The sequence below is a fragment of the Panthera tigris genome, chromosome X, assembly GCF_018350195.1.
Source record: "Panthera tigris isolate Pti1 chromosome X, P.tigris_Pti1_mat1.1, whole genome shotgun sequence".
Classification (NCBI taxonomy): Eukaryota; Metazoa; Chordata; class Mammalia; order Carnivora; family Felidae; genus Panthera; species Panthera tigris.
Window position 1 is genome coordinate 107,313,795 of NC_056677.1, and position 20,254 is coordinate 107,334,048.

The following is a 20,254-nucleotide window of genomic DNA, read 5'->3' on the forward strand; positions in this document are numbered from 1 at the left end:
CACAGTATGATTGCCCTGTGGTGGAGCATGTGCTAGAAGATCTGTGAGAACCACTAGGAAGCTGCCTGCATTCAACTGAAATTGAGTCTCAGCTTCCAGTTTTGGGGCAAGCAGATGTCCCAGTGACTGTCTCAGTGCAGTGCTGCTGACCAGGGAAGGTTCTTAAGGCTGAGAAAGGCAAGAGCCCTTGAGATCAGCTATTAGACACTGAGATGGGTACTAGTCACTCAGCAGGGACCCAGCTGGGCACATAGAGGTGGAAAGGGTACTTGGAGGGCATTTACACTTCTTGGGATCGGTTGCCTGTGCATGCAGGGTATCATCCAACAGGAACCAATCAATGTGCATGTTGATGCCATGTAAACCTATCTTGATGTTTCAGAGAGAAATGAAGAAGTAGAGGAGCCACTGGATCCTTCTCCAGAATGTGTGCACTTCTGGACCAATAGCCTTTATGTGGGCGAGATGTATGTGCTTCACTGTGAACATGGGCCAGGATGTTTTTATTCCAGCCCACTATCACCATTAGTAAGTGTGGTGAGAGTAGCCTGCCTTGGGAGTCAGGCTTAATGAGTGCCTTTTGCTTCCCTGAAGAGTACAGCCTCAAGGATCAGCAACAGCTAAAGCAGCGGCTGCCAAAGGCCCAAACTCTAATGCTGGATGTAGCAGAGAGTTATGCTAAGACAGCCCTAGAGAGTTTTATTTCAGAGTGGCCTTAAGACTTGGTGCCAGCAGTAGGAATGATTTTATTATGTCTCTGTGCCCTTCTAAGTGAAGAAGTAGGGAGTCATGGGCCAACGGGGGTGGGGGGGCAGAAGTGAGTACAGTTGTTGGAGGGCTCATGTGGGCAGATCGAAGCAACAAAATCTTTCTCTACCTGTGCATCCCTGCACCCTTGCCTCTCAGGACTCCTGTGGGCCACAGGCCCTGTACTGTCGCTGTCTTGTTAGCTTGAGAACACTGCAGGTTCACCCTCTGAACACTGGCCACAACACAGTGTTCGTCAACCTTGGCCACCACAGGCTGATGGGCTGTATGGGCTTCCCCTGCTATCTGAAAGTAGAGTGTTTCAATGAAACCTTTCATAAACTGAAACGATGTGAAGGAAAAAAAAAGAAATTGCCATTTCATAAAAGTGAAAAGCCTCTTCAGATTTCTTTCACTTAGTGAAAACAGGTACTAATGTAGGTCTTTTGTAAGAGAAAAGTGGCATAAAGCAAACTTTCACATAGTGGCAGAAACCTGTAGTATGACCCTACTTGGTTCTGTTAGGTGAGCCAGAAAGAGAAATCTAGTTAACACAGCCAGCATCCCCCTCTCCTGCTGTCCCACTCATGGGACCTAGAGATTGAGTGACTTGACTAAGGTCTCAGGGTTAGTGACAGAATCAGGAAGTCCAGTTCTCCTGACTTAGCTGTCTAATAAACCAAGTTGTCTTTTCATGGGAATATTTCACTAGCATATTTGGGCAACAGTTGAATACTGGACCACGCTGTTAGGACAGCACAGAGTCAGACACCTTTGGTCCCTTAGACAGTTGACATTCAGAGTAACATCCCTGCTACTGGTTCTGTGAGCATCCCTTAGCCCCAGTGTTTCTAGAATGGTGATCCTGGGTTAGCATAGGGAGTCAGGGCTGCCAAAGGCTGGTTCTAGCCATTTAGTAAAGAAGGATGTTTATCAGAGAATCAGCCCTTTCACTGTTCCTTGTACTGTTGAATTTGTGGAAATATTACTTTCTCAGCAGTTTTATAACTAATGTTCTTAGTGATCATATGGAGTCATCACAGCAAGGTCAGGACAGGCCTAGAACCCTCTGTTTAATAGCACAGGTAGTGATGTAAAACATCTTAGAAATGTTCTCATTTATAACAAAATAAAAAGGTTGGTAATAGAAGGGGCATGTTTTACTTATGTGGTAAACTCAAATTCTCAGATATTTTCTCTTGCTGAATAAACAAGGCATGATCATAATACTGGCTTTATCAAGTGCTGCTGTGTGTGTGTGTGTGTGTGTGTGTGTGTGACAGAGAGAGAGAGAGAGAAAGAGAGAGAGGGAGAGAGAAAGAACAAGAGATTATGTGAAAAACACTGAATTCAACATTCCACGTTTCTCTCTCCCAGATTATATGGTTGTGGTCCAGAGAGTAGAGCATGTTCCATTAATGTACTAAAACCCAGCCATATTCTTGATTCACTGAACTTCCCTCCAATATGTCTTATTCATCCTTGCATCCCCTACTGGCTGGCAGTGTCTCGGACAGAGTAAGCACTTAAGCAACATGTAAATCGAAATGGTGAGTTTCAAGTCTGGGGGCCCAGACACATTAAACACACTGTTTTAGTGGTGTGGGTACAAAACTTTTTAAAAAAGGGAATAAGATAATATCATACTTTATTTCTATTTTTTTTACCATGTTTAGAATTTGTTGCCTTTTTAGGATTCCATCCACACATTGGACAGATGTCTTCAGGGACTTCTCTCCAACAACTCCCAGATCCCTTTCTTGTGCCAGAAATGATGGCTTGGAAACTAACATCTTGTGAATAGCATTCGGCTCATTTTCTCCTAAATGCAGTTCTTTGTATTTGCCTGCACTGAAGCTCATCTGTTACTTCTTCACTTGAGGGACCTTCCTGCCATTTATGCATTGCTTTAGAATTCCCTGTTTCAAAATATGCCAAGAATCAGTTTCTCTATCGTTCATAAAGTTTGTTGTTTAAAATATATTTCTCTTGAATGAGCATATATAGAGCTTGCTGTGTTATGGGCACTGTTCTAAGTATAAATATTAATGTATTTAATAAAATTAATCCTGGCCTCAGTTTAGAGGCTCTCAGTTCATATTTCATCTACCTCCTCTATCACCTATCAGGGGCTCTGTACCTAGAGACTGTGTGTAGAATTTAGAAAGCATGTGAACTTGGGTGGAAATATTACACTTAGATATTCACCAGCCTCTAACTGAAATGTATCATTTTCTTCCATTACAAATGTAGACAACATAGTACAGGGCGGGGCAGTGATGGTGGTGGTGGTGTTAACAGCACCTGTGTCTTTTTCACCAGGATCACAGATATTATTATATCACAAGTTATTGCAGATTTCTTGAAATATTTGTCTTCATCACTACTTCAAAATTACAGTAGTTAGTAGGCCTGTCATTACATATTGCTATTTAATGTGTTAAAGGAGTACATAGATTCCTATATCACAAATGTGTTTTGATAACTATTATTTCAATGTAGTTGGTTTCCTTTGTGTTTTTTTCATGCATTTAAAAATGTTATTCTGATAAGGGGTTCACAGACTTCACCAGACTTCCAAGGGGTCCGTCCCGTGGCATTAAAAACTGTTAAGGATCCCTACTTCCCATTCTCTCAGCTATACTAAGCAGAGACTGAAGATGAAGCGGGGTAGAAATTGGGAGGACTCGGGCATCCTGCAGTTTAATCCCAGATTCACCATCCACTCAGTAGTGTCACCAAAAGTATGGCTCCTCATCCTTCCGACATTTGTTTTCCTTAGCTGTGATAATGGTGAGAGAACCGTCTGCCCTTAATAGCTCACAGGCTATTGCGAAGATCAGATGACATAATGTCTGTGTACGGGGTTGCTCTGAAAATTTTAAAGCATGATATAAGGTATTTGGTGAGGAATATTAGTGAGTTAAGATTGCAGAGGTCTGATAGTCCAGAGGGCTATTAATTTTAGGGTAGTTTAATATTCAAACAGCCTTGGACTGAATGCAGTGAAGTAGAACACTCTTTAGTATGTGCCGGATCCCATTTTCCACCCAAGATCTGAGATCATCTTCATAAGGCTCTGGACTTGAGCCTGAATGCTCACATTTGTGTGTAATCAATTCCTTTTCCTTCCTTCCGTTGCCCCAGGTAATTGCTTCAGTATGCCTTGGAAACCTTCCACACAGATAGAAAATTTAGGCAATTGGGATCTTCAAAGCTTCTGGGAACACTGAAAGAAAGAATAGGATGATGTTATGGATCTTGGGATATGGGAGAAATCTTGGGATTTCTGCACATTGATTTTGTATCCCAGCAGGTCTCTTAAGAAAAAGCTGCTCTGGCCTTCTTGTTAATGGGATGTGGTCTGTTCTATGAGGAGAGGGTGAAATAGGAAGGATACTGGAGACTATACTGTAAAACAGAAGGAAGTGTCTTCCTTGTGTCAGGTGTGGGACAGGCATTACTTACCTTTAATGGTGCGTTGTTTAGTAAAATCTCCTAAATTTCTCTGAGCCAGCAGGTCTCATTCTTTTTATTATTATTTAATTCCAGTATAGTTAACATATAGTGTTATATTAGTTTCAGGTGTACAATATAGTGATTCAACAATACCATACATCTCTGTGTACTCATTACAGTGCCCTCCTTACTTCCCATCACCTGGTTCACCCATTCCCCCATACACCTCCCCTCTGGTAACCATCAGTTTGTTCTCTAGAGTCAAAAGTCTGTTTCTTGACTTGCCTCTCTTTTTTTATTTGCTTGCTTTTGTTTCTTAAATTCCACATATGAGTGAATCATATGGTATTTGTCTTTCTCTGACTGATTTTGCTTAGCATAACACTCTGTAGCACCATCCACATAATTGTAAATGGCAAAGCTTCATTATTTTGTGGCAAAATAATATTCATCGTATATACACCACATCTTCTTCATTCATTTTATCGATGGACACTTGGGTTGCTTCCATAGTTTGGCTACTGTAAATAATGCTGCTATAAACATAGGGGTGCGTGTATTCCTTTGAATTATTGTTTTTATATTTTTGGGGTAAATAGCCAGTAGTGGGATTACTGGATCATATGGTAGTTCTATTTCCTTTTTAAAGTTTATTTTGAGAGAGTGAGACAGAACAAGCAAGCATGAGCGGGTGAGGGGCAAAGAGACTCCCAAGTAGGCTCTGCACTAACAGTGTATAGTTCCAACTCACAAACTGTGAGATCATGACCTGAGCCTAAATCAAGAGTCAGTTGCTTAACTGACAGCCACCAGGCATCCCAGGGTAGTTCTAGTTCTAACTTTAAAAATAAAATGTTTATTTTTGAGAGAGAGAGCGCTCAGAGGGGCAGAGGGAAAGAGAATCCCAAGGAGGCTCTGTGCTGTCAGTGCAGAGCTCGATGTGGGGCTTGATCTCATCAACAGTTGAGAGCATGACCTCAGCCAAAATCAAGGGTCAGATGGTTAACCAATGGGGCTACCCAGGCGCCACTATTTTTAACTTTTTGAGGAACTTCCATGCTGTTTTCCAGAATGGCTGCACCAGTTTGAGTTCCCACCAACAGTGCAAGAGGGTTCCTTTTTCTGCACCTCCTCACCAACACTTGTTTCTGTTTTTGATTTTAGCCATTCTGACAGGTGTGAGGTGATATCTCATTGTAGTCTGGATTTGCATTTCCCTGATGATGAGTGATGGTGAGCATCTTTTCATGTATCTGTTGACCATCTGGATGTCTTCTTTGGAGGAATGTCAACTCATGCCTTATGCCCATTTTTAAATGTTTTTTAATGTTTATTTATTTTTGAGACACACACACACACACACACACACAGAATGTCAGCAGGGGAGAAGCAGAGAGAGATGGAGACACAGGATTGGAAGCAGGCTCCAGGCTTCGAGCTGTCGGCACAGAGCCCGACGTGGGGCTTGAACCCACAAACTGTAACATCATGACCTGAGCCGAAGTCGGAGGCTTAACCAACTGAGCCACCCAGGTGCCCCTCTTATGTCCATTTTTAATTTGGATTATTAATTTTTTGGGTGTTGAGTTTTGTAAGTTCTTTATATATTTGGGATACTAACCCTTTATCTGATGTCATTTACAAATATCTTCTCCCATTCTGTAGGTTGCCCTTTAGTTTTGTTTTCTTAGCTGTGCAGAAGCTTTTTAGTTTGATGTAATCCCAATAGTTGATTTTTGCTTTTGTTCCCCTTGCCTCAGGACACATATTGTTGTGGCTGATGTCAGAGAACTTACTGCCTGGGCTTTCTTTTAAGTTTTTGTGGTTTCAGGTCTCACATTTAGGTCTTTAATCCATTTTGAGTTTATTTTTGTATATGGTGTAAGAAAGTGGTCCTGTTTCTTTCTTTTGCCTGTTGTCCAGTTTTCCCAATACCGTTTGTTGAAGACACTTTTTCCCATTGCATATTTTTCCGGCTTTGTCAAAGATAAATTGATCATATAGCTGTGGGTTTATTTCCAGGTTTTGTATTCTGTTCTATTGATCTATGTGTCTATTTTTGTGCCAGTATCATACTGTCTTGATTACTACAACTTTGTAATGTGACTTGGAGTTTGGAGTTGTGATACCTCCAGCTTTGCTTTTCTTTTTCAAAATTGTTTTGGCTATTTTGGGACCTTTTGTGATTCCATATAAATTTTAGGATTTTTTGTTCTAGTTCTGTGAAAAGTGCTGCTGGTATTTTGATAGGGATTGCATTAAATGTGTAGGTTGTTTTAAGGTAGTATGGACATTTTAACAAAATTTTTTTCTTCCAATCCATGACCATGAAATGTCTTTCCATTTCTTGGTGTCGCCTTCAATTTCTTTCATCAGTGTTTGATAGTTTTCAGAGGTCTTTCGCCTCTTTGGTTAGGTTTATTCCATGGCATCTTAATATTTTTGTTGCAATTATAAATGGGATTGCTTAATTTCTCTTCTTGCTGCTTCATTATTAGTGTATAGAAATACAACAGATTTCTACACATTGGTTTTGTACCCTAGCAGGTCTCATTCTTAAGTTACTCTGTGGCCCTATGGGATTTCTGATACTAGAAAGATAGCTCTGGTGTCATCAAAGCATTGTCAATGATAATATTAGTTGAATAATAATTATACTTATTTATGGACACTTATATTGCCAGGCAAGATTAGTACTGGCCTCTGTACATTGAGCAAAACCTCATGAATGACACTTTCAGGGAAATACACTTAGATTTACACTTTATAGATGAAAAACAAAGGCTCAGAGAGGTTAAGTGACATTGTTAGAAAGTGACCTTGGGCACCATGGAATAATAGAAAAAGCATAAATTGAAGCCAGGCAGATTTGGGTTCAAATCCTGGGCTTTATCCCATACTAGTTTTGTACCTTGGGCAAGTAAGTTAACCTGAGCCTTTCACTTCTTACTATATTTCAGGATTCTTTAAAAAATTTTTTTAATGTTTATTTTTGAGAGAGAGAGGGAGACAGAGACATAGAATCTGAAGCAGGCTCCTGGCTCTGAGCTGTCAGCACAGAACCTGATGCAGGGCTTAAACCCAGGAGCCATGAGATCATGACCTGAGCCTTAGAGTCTTAACCAACTGAGCCACACAGATTCCCCCTATATTTCAAGCTTCTTAACATTAGTGAAAGATTGCACAATATCCCCCTATAACACCTTATACATGACTGTGTCATTTAGCAGGCACCCACCAGACTGTAATCTCATGAGGGAAGAGGTCATGTTTTCTAACCCTTTGATTTTCTAAGACCAGAAGTTGTACATATCAGGTGCTCTAAATAGCACATGAATGAAAAATGTGGGGCTTTTGGTAAGGGGCTGGATGGGGGGTGGTGCTTGATGGGAAGATGTATGGGGGCACAGAGAATAATTCAGGTCTCAAGAGGAAGCCATCATTACCACCATATTCACACCATTCATGGTCAACACTGAATATTTTCATGCTGAGCTTTTATGGTCTTGGCTATAGGGTGAAGGATTTAAACTCAATGTTAAAGCCTACCCTTCTAGCTCCTTGAGGGCAAGCACCAGGCATACTACTTTTGTATTGTCACAGTGCCTGGCAGAGAGCCTAGGCCTGAATAAATGGGATACATTTGAACAGCTGAGTTTCCTTTCCTGAGGTCCAGCAATGTGACATTGGTCCACAATTTTACACGTGAACACAAAAACATTTTTCTTAAGGTGAGGGTGAGCTCATAGCTTATAATTACTTTTGACTGAATCTTAATCGTAACTATTGTGAACTCACTTTGGGCCAGGCACTGGCCAGGCAATTTGCAGATGCTATTGTGTTGACTACCACCACTCTCTCAGGCACTCTTTCTCCTTAATTTTACCTATAACAAATTTGAAGCTCTCATTGTGTGCATGCAACTTGACACACATAGGCAGGAAGTGACTTTAGGTAGCATGATAGCATACTAGGTGCTCAGCACATGATAGTGATTGTGGTGAAAAGTGTATCTGGGCCTATTTGAGAGGCTGTGCAAGACAACTAAGAATCCCAAGGGCTTACCCAGTTCTGCCAGGTGAGTCAAAAGGTCTTGTACATCTATGCTGTCTTTTCAAGTAATATAGTTTATTCTGCATTATATGAAAAACACACAGTTTTGGGCCAATTAAGAACACAACTCTGTATAACTCGAACACAAATATGTGTTTAGTTTGCTCTGAAAATGATTTCATTTTCACTGAGGACATTTAATGAGCAACTTGGTAATGTTAAAAAAAATCAGAACTAGAGATGTCACAGGAATAGGAGATTTGTAAAATAAAATTTTTTTTCTGTTCATTGCCATCTGGAAATATCGATCATATCTCCTGAAAATAACAAAACAGTAATATTTCAAAATTCAGGCAGAATAACAGAATAAATAGTACTGAGCATTTGTAAGGCAAAATAGCCTCATTAATAGAGTTCAATGATGAATGGAAAGAATCGTGAGATGGTATGTGCTGCAATATGATTAATATAATGCAAACATAGTTTATTTTTACATATTATAACAACTCTGGACTAGCAGAGTAGCCAGGGCTCTCCAAAGAAACAGAACCAGTGGGATGTACACACACAGGCATATGTGTGTGTGTGTGTGTGTGTGTGTATGTGTGTATACAGAGAGAGAGAGGGAGAGAGAGAGAGAGAGATTTATTTTACGGAATTGGCTCATGTGATTGTGGGGGCTGGCAAATTTGAAATTTCTAGGGCTGGCCAGCAGTCTGGAAATTCTGGCAGGTGTTAATGCTACAGTCGTGAATCCAAAGGCAACCTGGAGGCACAATTCCTTTCTCCTAAGAGGACTTCAGTTTTTTTTCCTCTTAAGGTCTTTAATGGATTAGATGAGGTCCAGCCACATTCTGGAGTACAGTCTGCTTCATTAAGTGTTAATGATATCTCAAACATACCTTGACAGCAACATCTAGCCTGGTGTTTGACCAAGCAACTGAACACTATAGCCTAGCCAACTTGACACACAAACTTAACTGTCACAACTAGTGTATTCAAGCTGGGAGGAGTACACCTGTACTAAATTGGCAGGAATAATTTTTTTAAATGTTTATTTATCTTTGACAGAGCGAGCATGAGTGTGGGAGGGGCAGAGAGAGAGGGAGACACAGAATATGAAGCAGGCTCCAGACCCCCAGCTGTCAGCACAGAGCCAGACATGGGGCTCGAACCCATGGACAGTGAGATCATGACCTGAGCCGAAGTCAGATGCTCAACTGACTGAGCCACCCAGGCGCCCCGGCAGGGATAATAGAGACCATTTGTAGGACAAGTAGACTAAATGCAGGACAGCAAGGGGCCTCGGTGTGATAGTTGTTGAAAATTTCTGTGTATTTAACTTATTTAAATAAGAAGTAATTGATATGTGGCAAATTTCCCTTGATTTCATAGGTATTATTAAAATAAGGCATTCCAGGACCCCTGAGATTGACAAATCAAAGCCTCTGTAGCGTTGGTGACAAAGATGATTCAGCAGAGGAAGCTAGTATAAAAATAACCCCAACTTCCTGCTCCTGCCACAGCTGGGTGCCTCAGGGGGAAGTCAGTTTTCAGCATGAATGAGCCGCTGTGGGACCCTATTTCTACTTGTCAAGGCAGAAAGTTTAGCATCTTCTTTCAACATACTGGTAGTCCTAAGAAGAAATCGAGATGATTTGCTAAAGGATTAGAGAGCAAGTAATTCAAAACAGAACACCAAACTGATGTATAAAAAGGAATATTTATCTTTTAAAAATACAACTTTGAACACTACTGACATCTCATTTACAAAGTATTTTCCGGAAGTACTCTTCATTGGCTTTGCTTATTCAGTACATTCTTTTACTTTGAACCAAGACACAACGGAGGGCATGCTTGTGTTATTATAAGCACCAACAACAGCACACAAGAAAAGATCATCTCTGCCTCAAAATGCTAGCCCCAAATCTTCATCCTTTCCCTCTTGTTTCCATCAAGCAGGACTTCCTGACCAGTCCATGTGTGCTCTGCCATTGCAATCTGCCGGTAGGCATCATAGAGCTGGGGTGTCCCCAGCGATCGGCACTCCAGGTGGATGGAGCTGAGCCATTTGCCAGAAGCATCACACACCTGGGCTCATTCATTACCAAGAGTTTTCTACTAAGACTCATATCAACTCTTTGCAAACATTCAGCATGAAGTAAACATAATATTTACAGTAGTACACGGTTTGCAATTCAACACGCTGACAGCAGAAGGGACCAACAGACTTTGTAAGAAAGCTAGAGGCAAAAGCATATTAAAATAAATCCCTTCTGCTAGTGTGTGTGTGTGTGTGTGTGTGTGTGTGTGTACGTGCACATACACATGTGCACGCATGTGTTTTAATTCATAGAAAACTAAACATGCCCTCCTTTAAAAGCAGACTATATACAAGGTGATTCTGAATAGCACATACACATGCCAGTCATACTGGACACTTGCTTTCTACGAATACATCTAGGTTTTTTTTTTTAAATCTGAATTATTGGAGAAAATAACTTTGGAACATTTGTCAACTTTTGGTTCACAGTAATTTTGCAAAAAGCCACAAACCATGCTTTGTCTTTTAAAAGGTGAGCCTGGTCAGGTACCTTCTAGAAGATGCTGTGTTATTCATTTACTGGCTTACTGGGGAGTAGAGAGGCAATGTCAGTCATGGCGTGCCTAGTGTACCTCTCATTCCCCTCACCAGTAGCAACAATAATGTGAGGAGGAGTTTTGAAACACAAATCACATACAAATCATCAAAACATTTCAGTCAACAGTGTTTAAAAAAATACCAAACTCTACAGCAGTAGTACAGACACTGAAAACACCCCAAATACGCTTTAGCCACAGGCCTTTTTCAATACTACTAATAAAAAAAGACAACCAATTGACAGAAAGAGAGGAAGTTACAGCACTTGAGGCTTGAGTCCATTTCTTTTTAGGGCCTGTAGCTTGAGGTGCTGCTCTAGGATCCTTATTTTAACTCAAAAGATATTCCAGGAATGAACTGGCAAACTGAAAGCAACTTCCACTTGAAAACCATTGCTAATACAAATCACTTTTTAAGCTTGTCCAACACACATGTATTTGCAGGATCCCAGGTTGTTAGGCAAAGGGATTCAGGTCAATTTCAAGCCCTCAAAGCCACAGAATTTCCATCTCTTCTCCAGACTGGCTCCAACTCCAGTCATTTCCTGCTTGAAGGTGTGCTGGAGTCGGCTCATGAGACACTCCACGTCACTGGTGCAGATCTGTGGGGCAGAAAGAAGATCTCCATTCAAAAGCAGTTCCACCTTCCAGACAGAGTCCACTGAGGTTTTGTTTTATGCATATCATAACTGCTTTATTTAGGTAATAATTTTCATACGACAGATTCACCAATTTTATGTGTATAGTTTAATGAATTTTAGTAAATTTATATAATTGGGCAACTATCACCACGATTCAATTATAAAACATTCCATTGCCTATAGAAATTTCCTTCATGCCCCTTTGCAGTCCATCATCACTCCCCATCCCTGACTCAGATTTTTTCACTGCAGTTTTGAATTTTTTGGAAATTTTATATATCTGTAATCATACAATATGTATATAGTCTTTTGTGACTAGTTTCTTTCGGTTAGTATGATATTTTTGAGACTTATCACCACTGAGCTTTCTAATGAAAAGAGCTGGTGTCAGTTGTGCAGGGAGGCTTGGGTTTGTAGCCAGCTGAATGACAGCCAGCTGATCAGTGCTGGTGATGCTATGTGCAGGCCTACTGAAGCTGCAAAGCCTTTTGGGAGGGGAGGGAGGCACAGCAGAATTCTTCACACATGCGTTGCTTTACAAAGGAAGAATGACAGAAATAAGGAATTCTCTGTATTCCTACTTCTGTGCATTGTCTCCCTCTCCCCACTTCACATACATGCCCCAATATAAAAACAAAAATGTATGGACCCCTTTAGGACTTGTTTCAGGTGGTCATCTTGACATTAGTAGCAACCTTCCTAACTGTGAACCTTGGGCACTAGGGCTCAGTTGGAGGGTACTAGGGGATCCTGAGAGAAACCCTGAGCTGCTGCCACACTGAATATTCCTGAAGTTGGCGCAAGGGAGCCACCAGTTCTGTTGGCATCACTGCAGGCTCTCTTTGGGAGGTGCTGTCACTACTCTGGTAGGAAGCTGCTCAGGAGAAAATGGGCCTAAAGTAGGAGTGAGGTCATGCTTTCTTCCCAGTGCTAGGAGTAGACTGTAGCCAGTTAAGTGAAAGAAGCACATTGCAGAGTATGTCATATAGAGCTGACTCTCCATTCCAAACCCATAAATATATAATGTTTATAGATACATACATACAATATAGGTGCAGCATATGCATAGAAAATGGTCTGAGATAAGATATGCTAAACTGTTAACAGTGGTCATCCTTGAGGGGTGGGACTGTTGGTAACTTTCACTTTCCCTTCACTATATTTCTATGTTGCTTACATTTTTAACGTAATGTGCATGCATTATTTTTTTACATTTTTTTTAAAAAAGGACCAGATCACTTTTACTGACACATAGTTCAATTTCATACCACTTCAACCTACCACTGGGTCTTGGTACTCACATTCCATCCCTCCCTTTGCTGCCAAATGAACTATTTAATGGCAGAATGGCACCACTTCCCAGAGATAAATGAGGGGGAGCTCTAGCTAGAACTAAAACAAATGCCATGAACAGGGTGCATCAGCATAGCTGGATTCCCAAGTGGGCAAGTGCCTCTGTTAAGGGGACATATGCTTAAATGGCTTAGTATTTTGGACATGCAACTATCAGGAATCTGCATTCCAAAGGCACATCTCCAGAGCACTAGATCCTGTGAAATTGTGAATACAATCCATAAGCAGGATTAACTGAATGCGACTTCTGAAAAAAAAAATTTATCATAGTTTATTTATTCGGAGGGGTCAAGCGTCCCCTCCTGCTTCTGTGAGGTGTTCTGGACTTTCTAGGGAACTAACACCCTTGCTCCCCATGCTTTGTGAGGTCCCCCATAGGCATCCAGGGAAGGAAGTGGCCCATGAGATCAGCTATGAGCGGAACTTGAGTCTGCATTGAAGACTTACTGTCCCATCTGTTCTGTTTTTGCCCCTGCCTTGATTGTTTCAACATAGATAATGGCAGTGGTGATGGTGATGACTTGAATAAGACTTTCGGTTCTGGGGGCACCTGGGTGGCTCAGTCGGTTAAGTGCCTGACTTCGGCTCAGGTCATGATCCTCACGTCATGTTCATGAGTTCTAGCTCTGTGTCAGGCTCAGCGCTGATAGCTCAGAGCCTGCTTGGGATTCCCTGTCTTTCCCTCTCCCTCTGCCCCTCCCTCATTCTCTTTCTCTCTCTCAAAAATAAATAAGCATTAAAAAAAAGACTTTCGATTCTGAACATTACCATTAGCTAGTGGTTAATGGCCCAGTGTAAAAGCCTGACTGGTGAGAGATACTGCTTCATTTTCAGCTTATATGTAAATTAAAGAGAGGAGGAAAATTCTTCTAAGATGTATCTTGGAAGTAGGGTGGCCAGTTCATTCAGGTTTTCTCAGTACTTCCTGCTTCTGGCATTGGGAGTCCCAAGTCCTAGGAAACCCCTTGGTCTCAGACAAATGGAAGCGGATAGTCACCCTACTTGCACGAGGGTGATTCTCACTGAATCGCAGTGAGAGAATAGGTGAGGAAAATTTCCTTAGAGCAATTACTAATGACTTCTGCAATAATTTCTGCAGGAAGAAAATACCCTACATCCCCTTGCATGCCCATTTCAGGACCCCACATACCTTATTATCTAGACGGTGCAAGTAGGAACAGATGTATTCAATGCTTGCTCCAAATGGGTGGACATGAAGAAATGTGGAGATGATCCCTATAGCGACAGTACCATGGAGGTTACACTTGAGAATCATATTCTTTGAGATGACAGCTAACTCACATATACCACGTACTATGGACTGGGCAATATTCTACATTATATATATATTACTCATTTAATCTGTACAACAACACACTGCATATGCTGCCTCTCACTACACAATATCACATGTAGAAAAGCTGGCATGTGAGAAGTCACTTCCATCATTCATGATGCCTAAAGACCATTTGAGTTCTACACATCACAATGAATTTGGAATTTTATAATGAATTTAGATTGTGCTGGTTTTTGCAGTTCTTCTGCACAGTCTTTAAATTGGACTTGAGCCTCTTATGCATTAATAATATCTTGCTGTTGTGGCCAAAGTACAAATCAGGTACTTTGGCTGATTCACTTCATGCCTCTCACAAGAGAATTTGCTGATTATATTTGGTTTTATTCTGTGCGTAGCTCTGTAAAGAAAAGCCAAACATTTCACTCACTCAAATGGTCACTAGCATTTTGTTTGTGCTTAGGGCACTAAATCTCTTGAAGTAACACATGTTTTTTTACAGAAGTTTACAGCTTCTGGGAATCTGCACAGTTTCTACTCAGCATAACTATGGGGTGATTGGCAGCTCTCCATACTGCGTTGATTGTTCTGGACATCACATTAATTGTTCTAATACTTCTTTCTCTGGCAACAGGTAGAATATAAATTGTTCAAAGACCTACTATTTCTTTCTTTAATTTTTTTAAATTCCTCTAAATAGACCCAGAATTGAGTTTGTTGAGAACTGACAGGAAATAAAAGCTAAATTTGATTTGGTTTATAGGCTATAACTTGTCTATGCCTTTGAGTGACTGATAAAGAATATCACAAGTTTGAGTTGTAGCTTGAAGTTTAAATCAGTTCTTTGTGAAAATCCTCCAAATATTAGAGGGCAAGGAGGTGGGTTGGGGGATCCAGGAGAAGCTGATGATAGAGTTCAAAATCTGTTTGAAATGGATGCTATTGCTTATAACACTACATTACTCTTAAATGATGAGGTAAATTGAATTGCTATTCCGTGACTCAAACTGAGAAACTTGAATTCTAAAGAAGACAGCCCATGTCCAAAGGAATTCTAGGTGCTACGGCCAAGACAGGCTGTCTGTCAGATGCTGAGGAATAACTCCATAGGTTTCAAAACACTAAGCAGTTTTTGTGAGTTCACACTGAAAAAACCAATTTAAAAAATAGATTTTCCTTTCTGTCAGCCCAAGACTACACTCTTTAAAAAATAAAACAAGAAACACTTATCTTGAGAATCTTCATTTCTACAACTATCCATTCACAGAGGCTTCCTTCTACCCTCAGCTCTTTGACAGGTCTCCCTGTTGCCTAGCCAATTTGTTAAAGAATTCTGAGTTGTAAAATGGAAATAAGTTGTCACTTTTCTTGAGGACTCAATGGCAGATACCCCTGCACATCTTTATTAACATATCAAAGTGTTAAATCTGTCTACAATATCCATTACCAAAGAAGGCAGATAAATCTTTAAGATATGCAGAAGCCAATCAGTGGAGAGAACTCCGGAGGTTGGGGTGGGGCCGCTGTGGGGCTCAGCTTCCTAGAAGGCAGCTGGGATGATCTGTTGACACCCAGTACCCGTCCTTTGGGAATGACTGAATATTTTAGGACCTCAATCTGCTGCTGTTCTCCAAATGGAATACCAAGTCAACAAGCATTTGTGCAGAGTGCTCTAAGTACCAAGTGGTTCTCATTTACTGAGGGCTTCCTATGGGCTGTGCACTGTGCTGAGTGATTCAGATGAATTATTTCATTTAATACTTGCAGCTGCCTGTTGAGATAGGTAATATTATGCCCATTTTGCAGATGGAGGAACTGAAGCTCAGGAAGGAAATGGTAGGGTCAAACAGGAAACCAGGTCTGTGTGATTCCTTGACTGTTTGTTTTATCCTGCCTCTGTGAATGAATTTTTATATAATGAGAACAATTCTAGCATTTATCTCATCAGAGCCCACCAGTGACCAGCACTCCATAGACAGCCTCCAGAGTCATCTGCCTGTAACCTGGGGGGAAAAAACTTCAGAGAGGCCCACGCTGCCTATGGAGGCTCATCTGGAAACCTCTCTGCCAAAGAAGAGTCTGAACCATAACCCTGAGTGGAATGAGGGGGCCCAGGTATCCTTGCATAGAGATTTAAAAAATCTATGTGTTTCTCCAGCAGACCCCCTCTTGTGCTTACACCCACACATTTGATGTGCCAGCAACCACTGGAGCTTGAGAAGGACTGGGAGCTGCTGTTACCATTTTTATAAAGTCTATTCTTATTCTTCTCCTGTTGTCTGCACTGTTGTGCTTCCTAAATGCTTAGCGTGTATATTCATCTTAGGTAAAACCCTTCCACCCTCCACCATAGCCAATACATGGGATGTGTGTGTTAGCTTCCTTACCCACTAGCAGTGCTTCACGTTCAGATTTGATAGGACTGCTGTTCAGGGTCTTCTCGAGAGGGTAGTCACTATCTTGGTTTGATGCACAGAGTCTAGAAGCACAGCTTTCCTGCGGGAATAATATGCTTCCTGGGTCAGTTCACCTTACTGGGTAATAGGCTTGGATTCAATTATGCAACAGGGAGCTTCTTAATGTAGTACCTCAAAAGCAATACTGTACAATTTTGATTATTGAATGGAGAGAAAATAGCATTTTTATGCAAAAGCATCAAAGATTATCCAAAACTTCTTAATATGTCTCCAAAACACAGAAAAATTTAGTCATTCATCTTTACCAGGTTTTTTTTTCTGCCTTTAACATTCTTGACTCTAAACAGGTAATCTGGGAGAACCATACCTAAACATTTACTGTCTACTAGATGTCAAACATTGTTAGATATGTATTATCTCCATTCTACAAATGAGGAAAGTGAGGCTGAGGTAAATTAGGTAAGTTGCCCAAGATCACATTTCTAGGAAGTGGTAGAGCTTAGATTTCATGCCAGGCCATCCACTGTTAAAATGACTGTTCTTTTTAATTTTAGGTCCACACTCTGCTAAAGGTAAGCCCCATATCTGAGTGGAGAATCTACAATATAGTTAATCTACTCTCAGATAATCAGCTGTTGGCTTTTGAACTAAAAAGTAGAGATTCTATTTATTATCAGCTCTGTCTTCTCTCTGATAAGGACATTATCAGTTAGGATATTCCTGACTTTACATCAAGAAATGACCACGATCAAAATATTACTCAAGTGGCTTTCTTTGTTGTTGAAAGTTTTCTCCTTCTGAGCATAGCAGGTATGCTTCATAAGAGATACTCAGGTGAAACTCATGACCAACCATTAAACTGAAAAATACTGCCAGACCTTTCCTGGATCTTTCTTTCTCTCTTTGGGCACTGAGAACATCTTTTCTGTATTATAAATGTGAAGGAAGAGCCTTGGGAAGAAGGAATAAAAAAATCACTGCTTTGGGTCTTACTTCTCTTAGAAAAGAAAATGCTGGGGAAATGCTCCTGGGTGGGGCGGATCATGGCTGACTCAAATGCTTTGTCACTTCGTCCCTTCCACAAGCCCTCAGCATGGAGAGGATTCCTTCTGTTTTCTTAAAAGATGACTTCAAAGCTTCTAGGATGTTGCCCCTGAATGAAGTGAATGGTCTATGCTGCAAGACATGTTGTTTAGTGGATTTACAGGCTTCCTGGCAGTAGTCAGAAGGGAAGCTTTTCTTGATGACCTACTCAATCTTTGGCCTTTAGAATCCAATCCAGGCAGTAACCATCATGCCAAGATTGATTTAAAATACTGGCTCACTTCTAAGCCATGGGTTGTACATCTCGTTCTAACCCCCTTAAAACATTAAATGATCCAGTAAGCCATTTCTTAAGTGTGAAAGTTTAACAGATTGGGGTTGATTTAAGATGTAAAGGCATCCTGAGAAGTTTTACACATCCTGAATAGAAATGTAGCCTTACTGAAACCTGACTTCAATTTTATTACAGCTTGCATTTAATAAATTAGAAGGTATATTGGAAGGATGCTTATCATCTTGAATTTTACTGGCAGATTCAAAGAGCTAGCTTTCTGCAGTAAGATAGACAGAAGTCACGCTGTTATACCGCAAACCACTGACAATAACTCATACTGTGGTTTGCTGTCAAGAAACCCAAACAAAACCCAAAGAGATCCCTCCTCACCAGAACTTATTGCCTTCCTTTCAACATGAAATTATTTTTTGCAGTCTGATGTAATGGTACTTTGCTTCCTAACCTAATTGTGTCAGGATGGAATATTTGGTCACAAATCAGCTTCCCAGAGAAGATCGGTTTATAATGAACTGTCATGACTTTCTCTGAAAGCAGCTTTGTTTACTGTAACAGGAAAAAAAACCATTCTGAGTCACATTTTCCTGATTATCAGTTGGATCTCTTTTCTTCTCCTTTTTAGCTGCCACTTTGTGGTATATTCAAGTTCAGAATGGAAAACAGACTTAGGCATAATATGTTAAGTTTCTTCTATGTCATTTGATCTCTTGCTTCTTTAAATGAAATACTTTACAAAGCAGAAAGTGGCTTACACTAAAGCGCTAAAGATGACCTTACACTAGAAATGCCCTTAATATGTCGTGTCAATCCTAAAGAGTGATTCTAAGCATGACATCATTGGCATAGCCTCATGCCTATCTATAGTCTTCTGGTTACGCACTCCATTTTATGCAAGAAGCAAAACAGCTATGTAGCAGCTCCGAAACACTTTAGCAGCTTGAAAAGGATGAGGAAATTCCTGCTACACAGAGAAGTGTTGGCACTTTTCAATTAAATGCTTGATAAATGAATTTCTCTGGGATTGTGCTCGTTTCTTTAATAGCACCCACAAAACTGGAAAGTGAGCTGGTTTTATGAAGTGGAAGAATTAAAAGCATATTGCAAATGGCCTCCAGAAGAAAACACTTTCAATCATTTGTTTCAACTACACCAAGGCTGCCAGTTCTTAATGGCACTCTGGGGGAAGTCACTATGCTGGGCAAACACACCCAGGGCCTGCACACACTGCATCTTCCTGAGCTGAGCACAGGAGATAAAAAGCATGAGCTCTTATGGAACAGTAGCATTGTTGATTTCTGGTTCTTGGTCTAAGCTCCTAATCTCTTCCTTCTGAGACATTAAAATCAGGTAGTTATGGTCAATGGGCCTTCCTTTTCAGAGGTTAGCTTTGGTTGGATGTTCAGGCATACAGACAGTTAGAGAGAGGTATGGTTGGGAGACACCATCCGTAGACATTAACACCTTAAGTAGACTGGGCACCAGATTCATGCTTGTGACACATTAACTCATCCAGATGTTAGTAGACTCCCTAAGAGGCCCTCATCGGCAGTTCTTATTGCTGCAAAGTCCCATTTTACCCTTCCATGTTGCTATTATCTAGCTTTAGAATATTCTTTGTGTTTACTTTCCACACATTTTCTCCCCTTTTGGTTTTGGTTATTTCATCTGCATCTTCTCATTATTACACTAGATGGAGTGTCTGCAAAGAAATGCCAATGTTCTAGCTGTACTTGTGTTTCTTCCTTTAATGAAATACTTCATTAAAGGTATTCTCTGTCACGTGGGTTTTCTATGTTGTTATTTGCGTGGTAAGATGAAGCCAGAATGAGGTGTACGCTCTGGTCTTTTCCAAGATGGAAAGACTGAAGAACTGTAGGAATGGACTAATCTTTTTATTAATTGAAGAGTATATTCTCCAGAACCCTTAGATATGCCAAGGACTCACATCTAAAGGCACAGCCCTTCATTCACGAATTACCCCCAGAGAGGGGGCTTTTAATTCCCATTCAGCCAAGCATTCCACATTGATTCCTACTGCAGTAACTTCCAGGGCATTTTCATTGTCACTGAAAAGGGGGGGAAAGGGTAAGGGAACAGGTTCACATAGAACTGATATACCTTTTCTTTAAGGTTTTCCAACATTTTTTCCACCTGTAGCTTGTCATCTTTGACTTTTTCAAGTTCAGCTTCTTTTCTTTTGTACTCCTCTTGGACTTTGAGTAGATGCTACAAGAAAAACCAAAAACAATCAAGTCTTCAGAAGCCACACTTCATTTAAAAATCCTGGGTGAAGTTAGATAGTAGGATGGCCTGC

At 40.7% G+C, this 20,254-nt stretch overlaps 1 protein-coding gene across 2 annotated transcripts in view; it reads right to left on the minus strand.

Moving 5' to 3' along the window:
* Nucleotides 1-9,977: 9,977 nt before the first annotated feature.
* Nucleotides 9,978-20,254, minus strand: part of ENOX2 (ecto-NOX disulfide-thiol exchanger 2) — a 259,670-nt gene continuing 249,393 nt past the window's right edge. For both annotated transcript variants that reach the window (XM_042974613.1, XM_042974614.1), the window contains 4 exons: nt 20,059-20,166; nt 16,575-16,683; nt 14,044-14,129; nt 9,978-11,501 (listed from right to left, as the gene is read on the minus strand). In XM_042974613.1, coding sequence (XP_042830547.1) covers nt 11,370-11,501; nt 14,044-14,129; nt 16,575-16,683; nt 20,059-20,166 — 435 coding nt within the window. In that variant the 3' untranslated portion in view covers nt 9,978-11,369. The remainder of the gene's footprint in view (nt 11,502-14,043; nt 14,130-16,574; nt 16,684-20,058; nt 20,167-20,254) is intronic.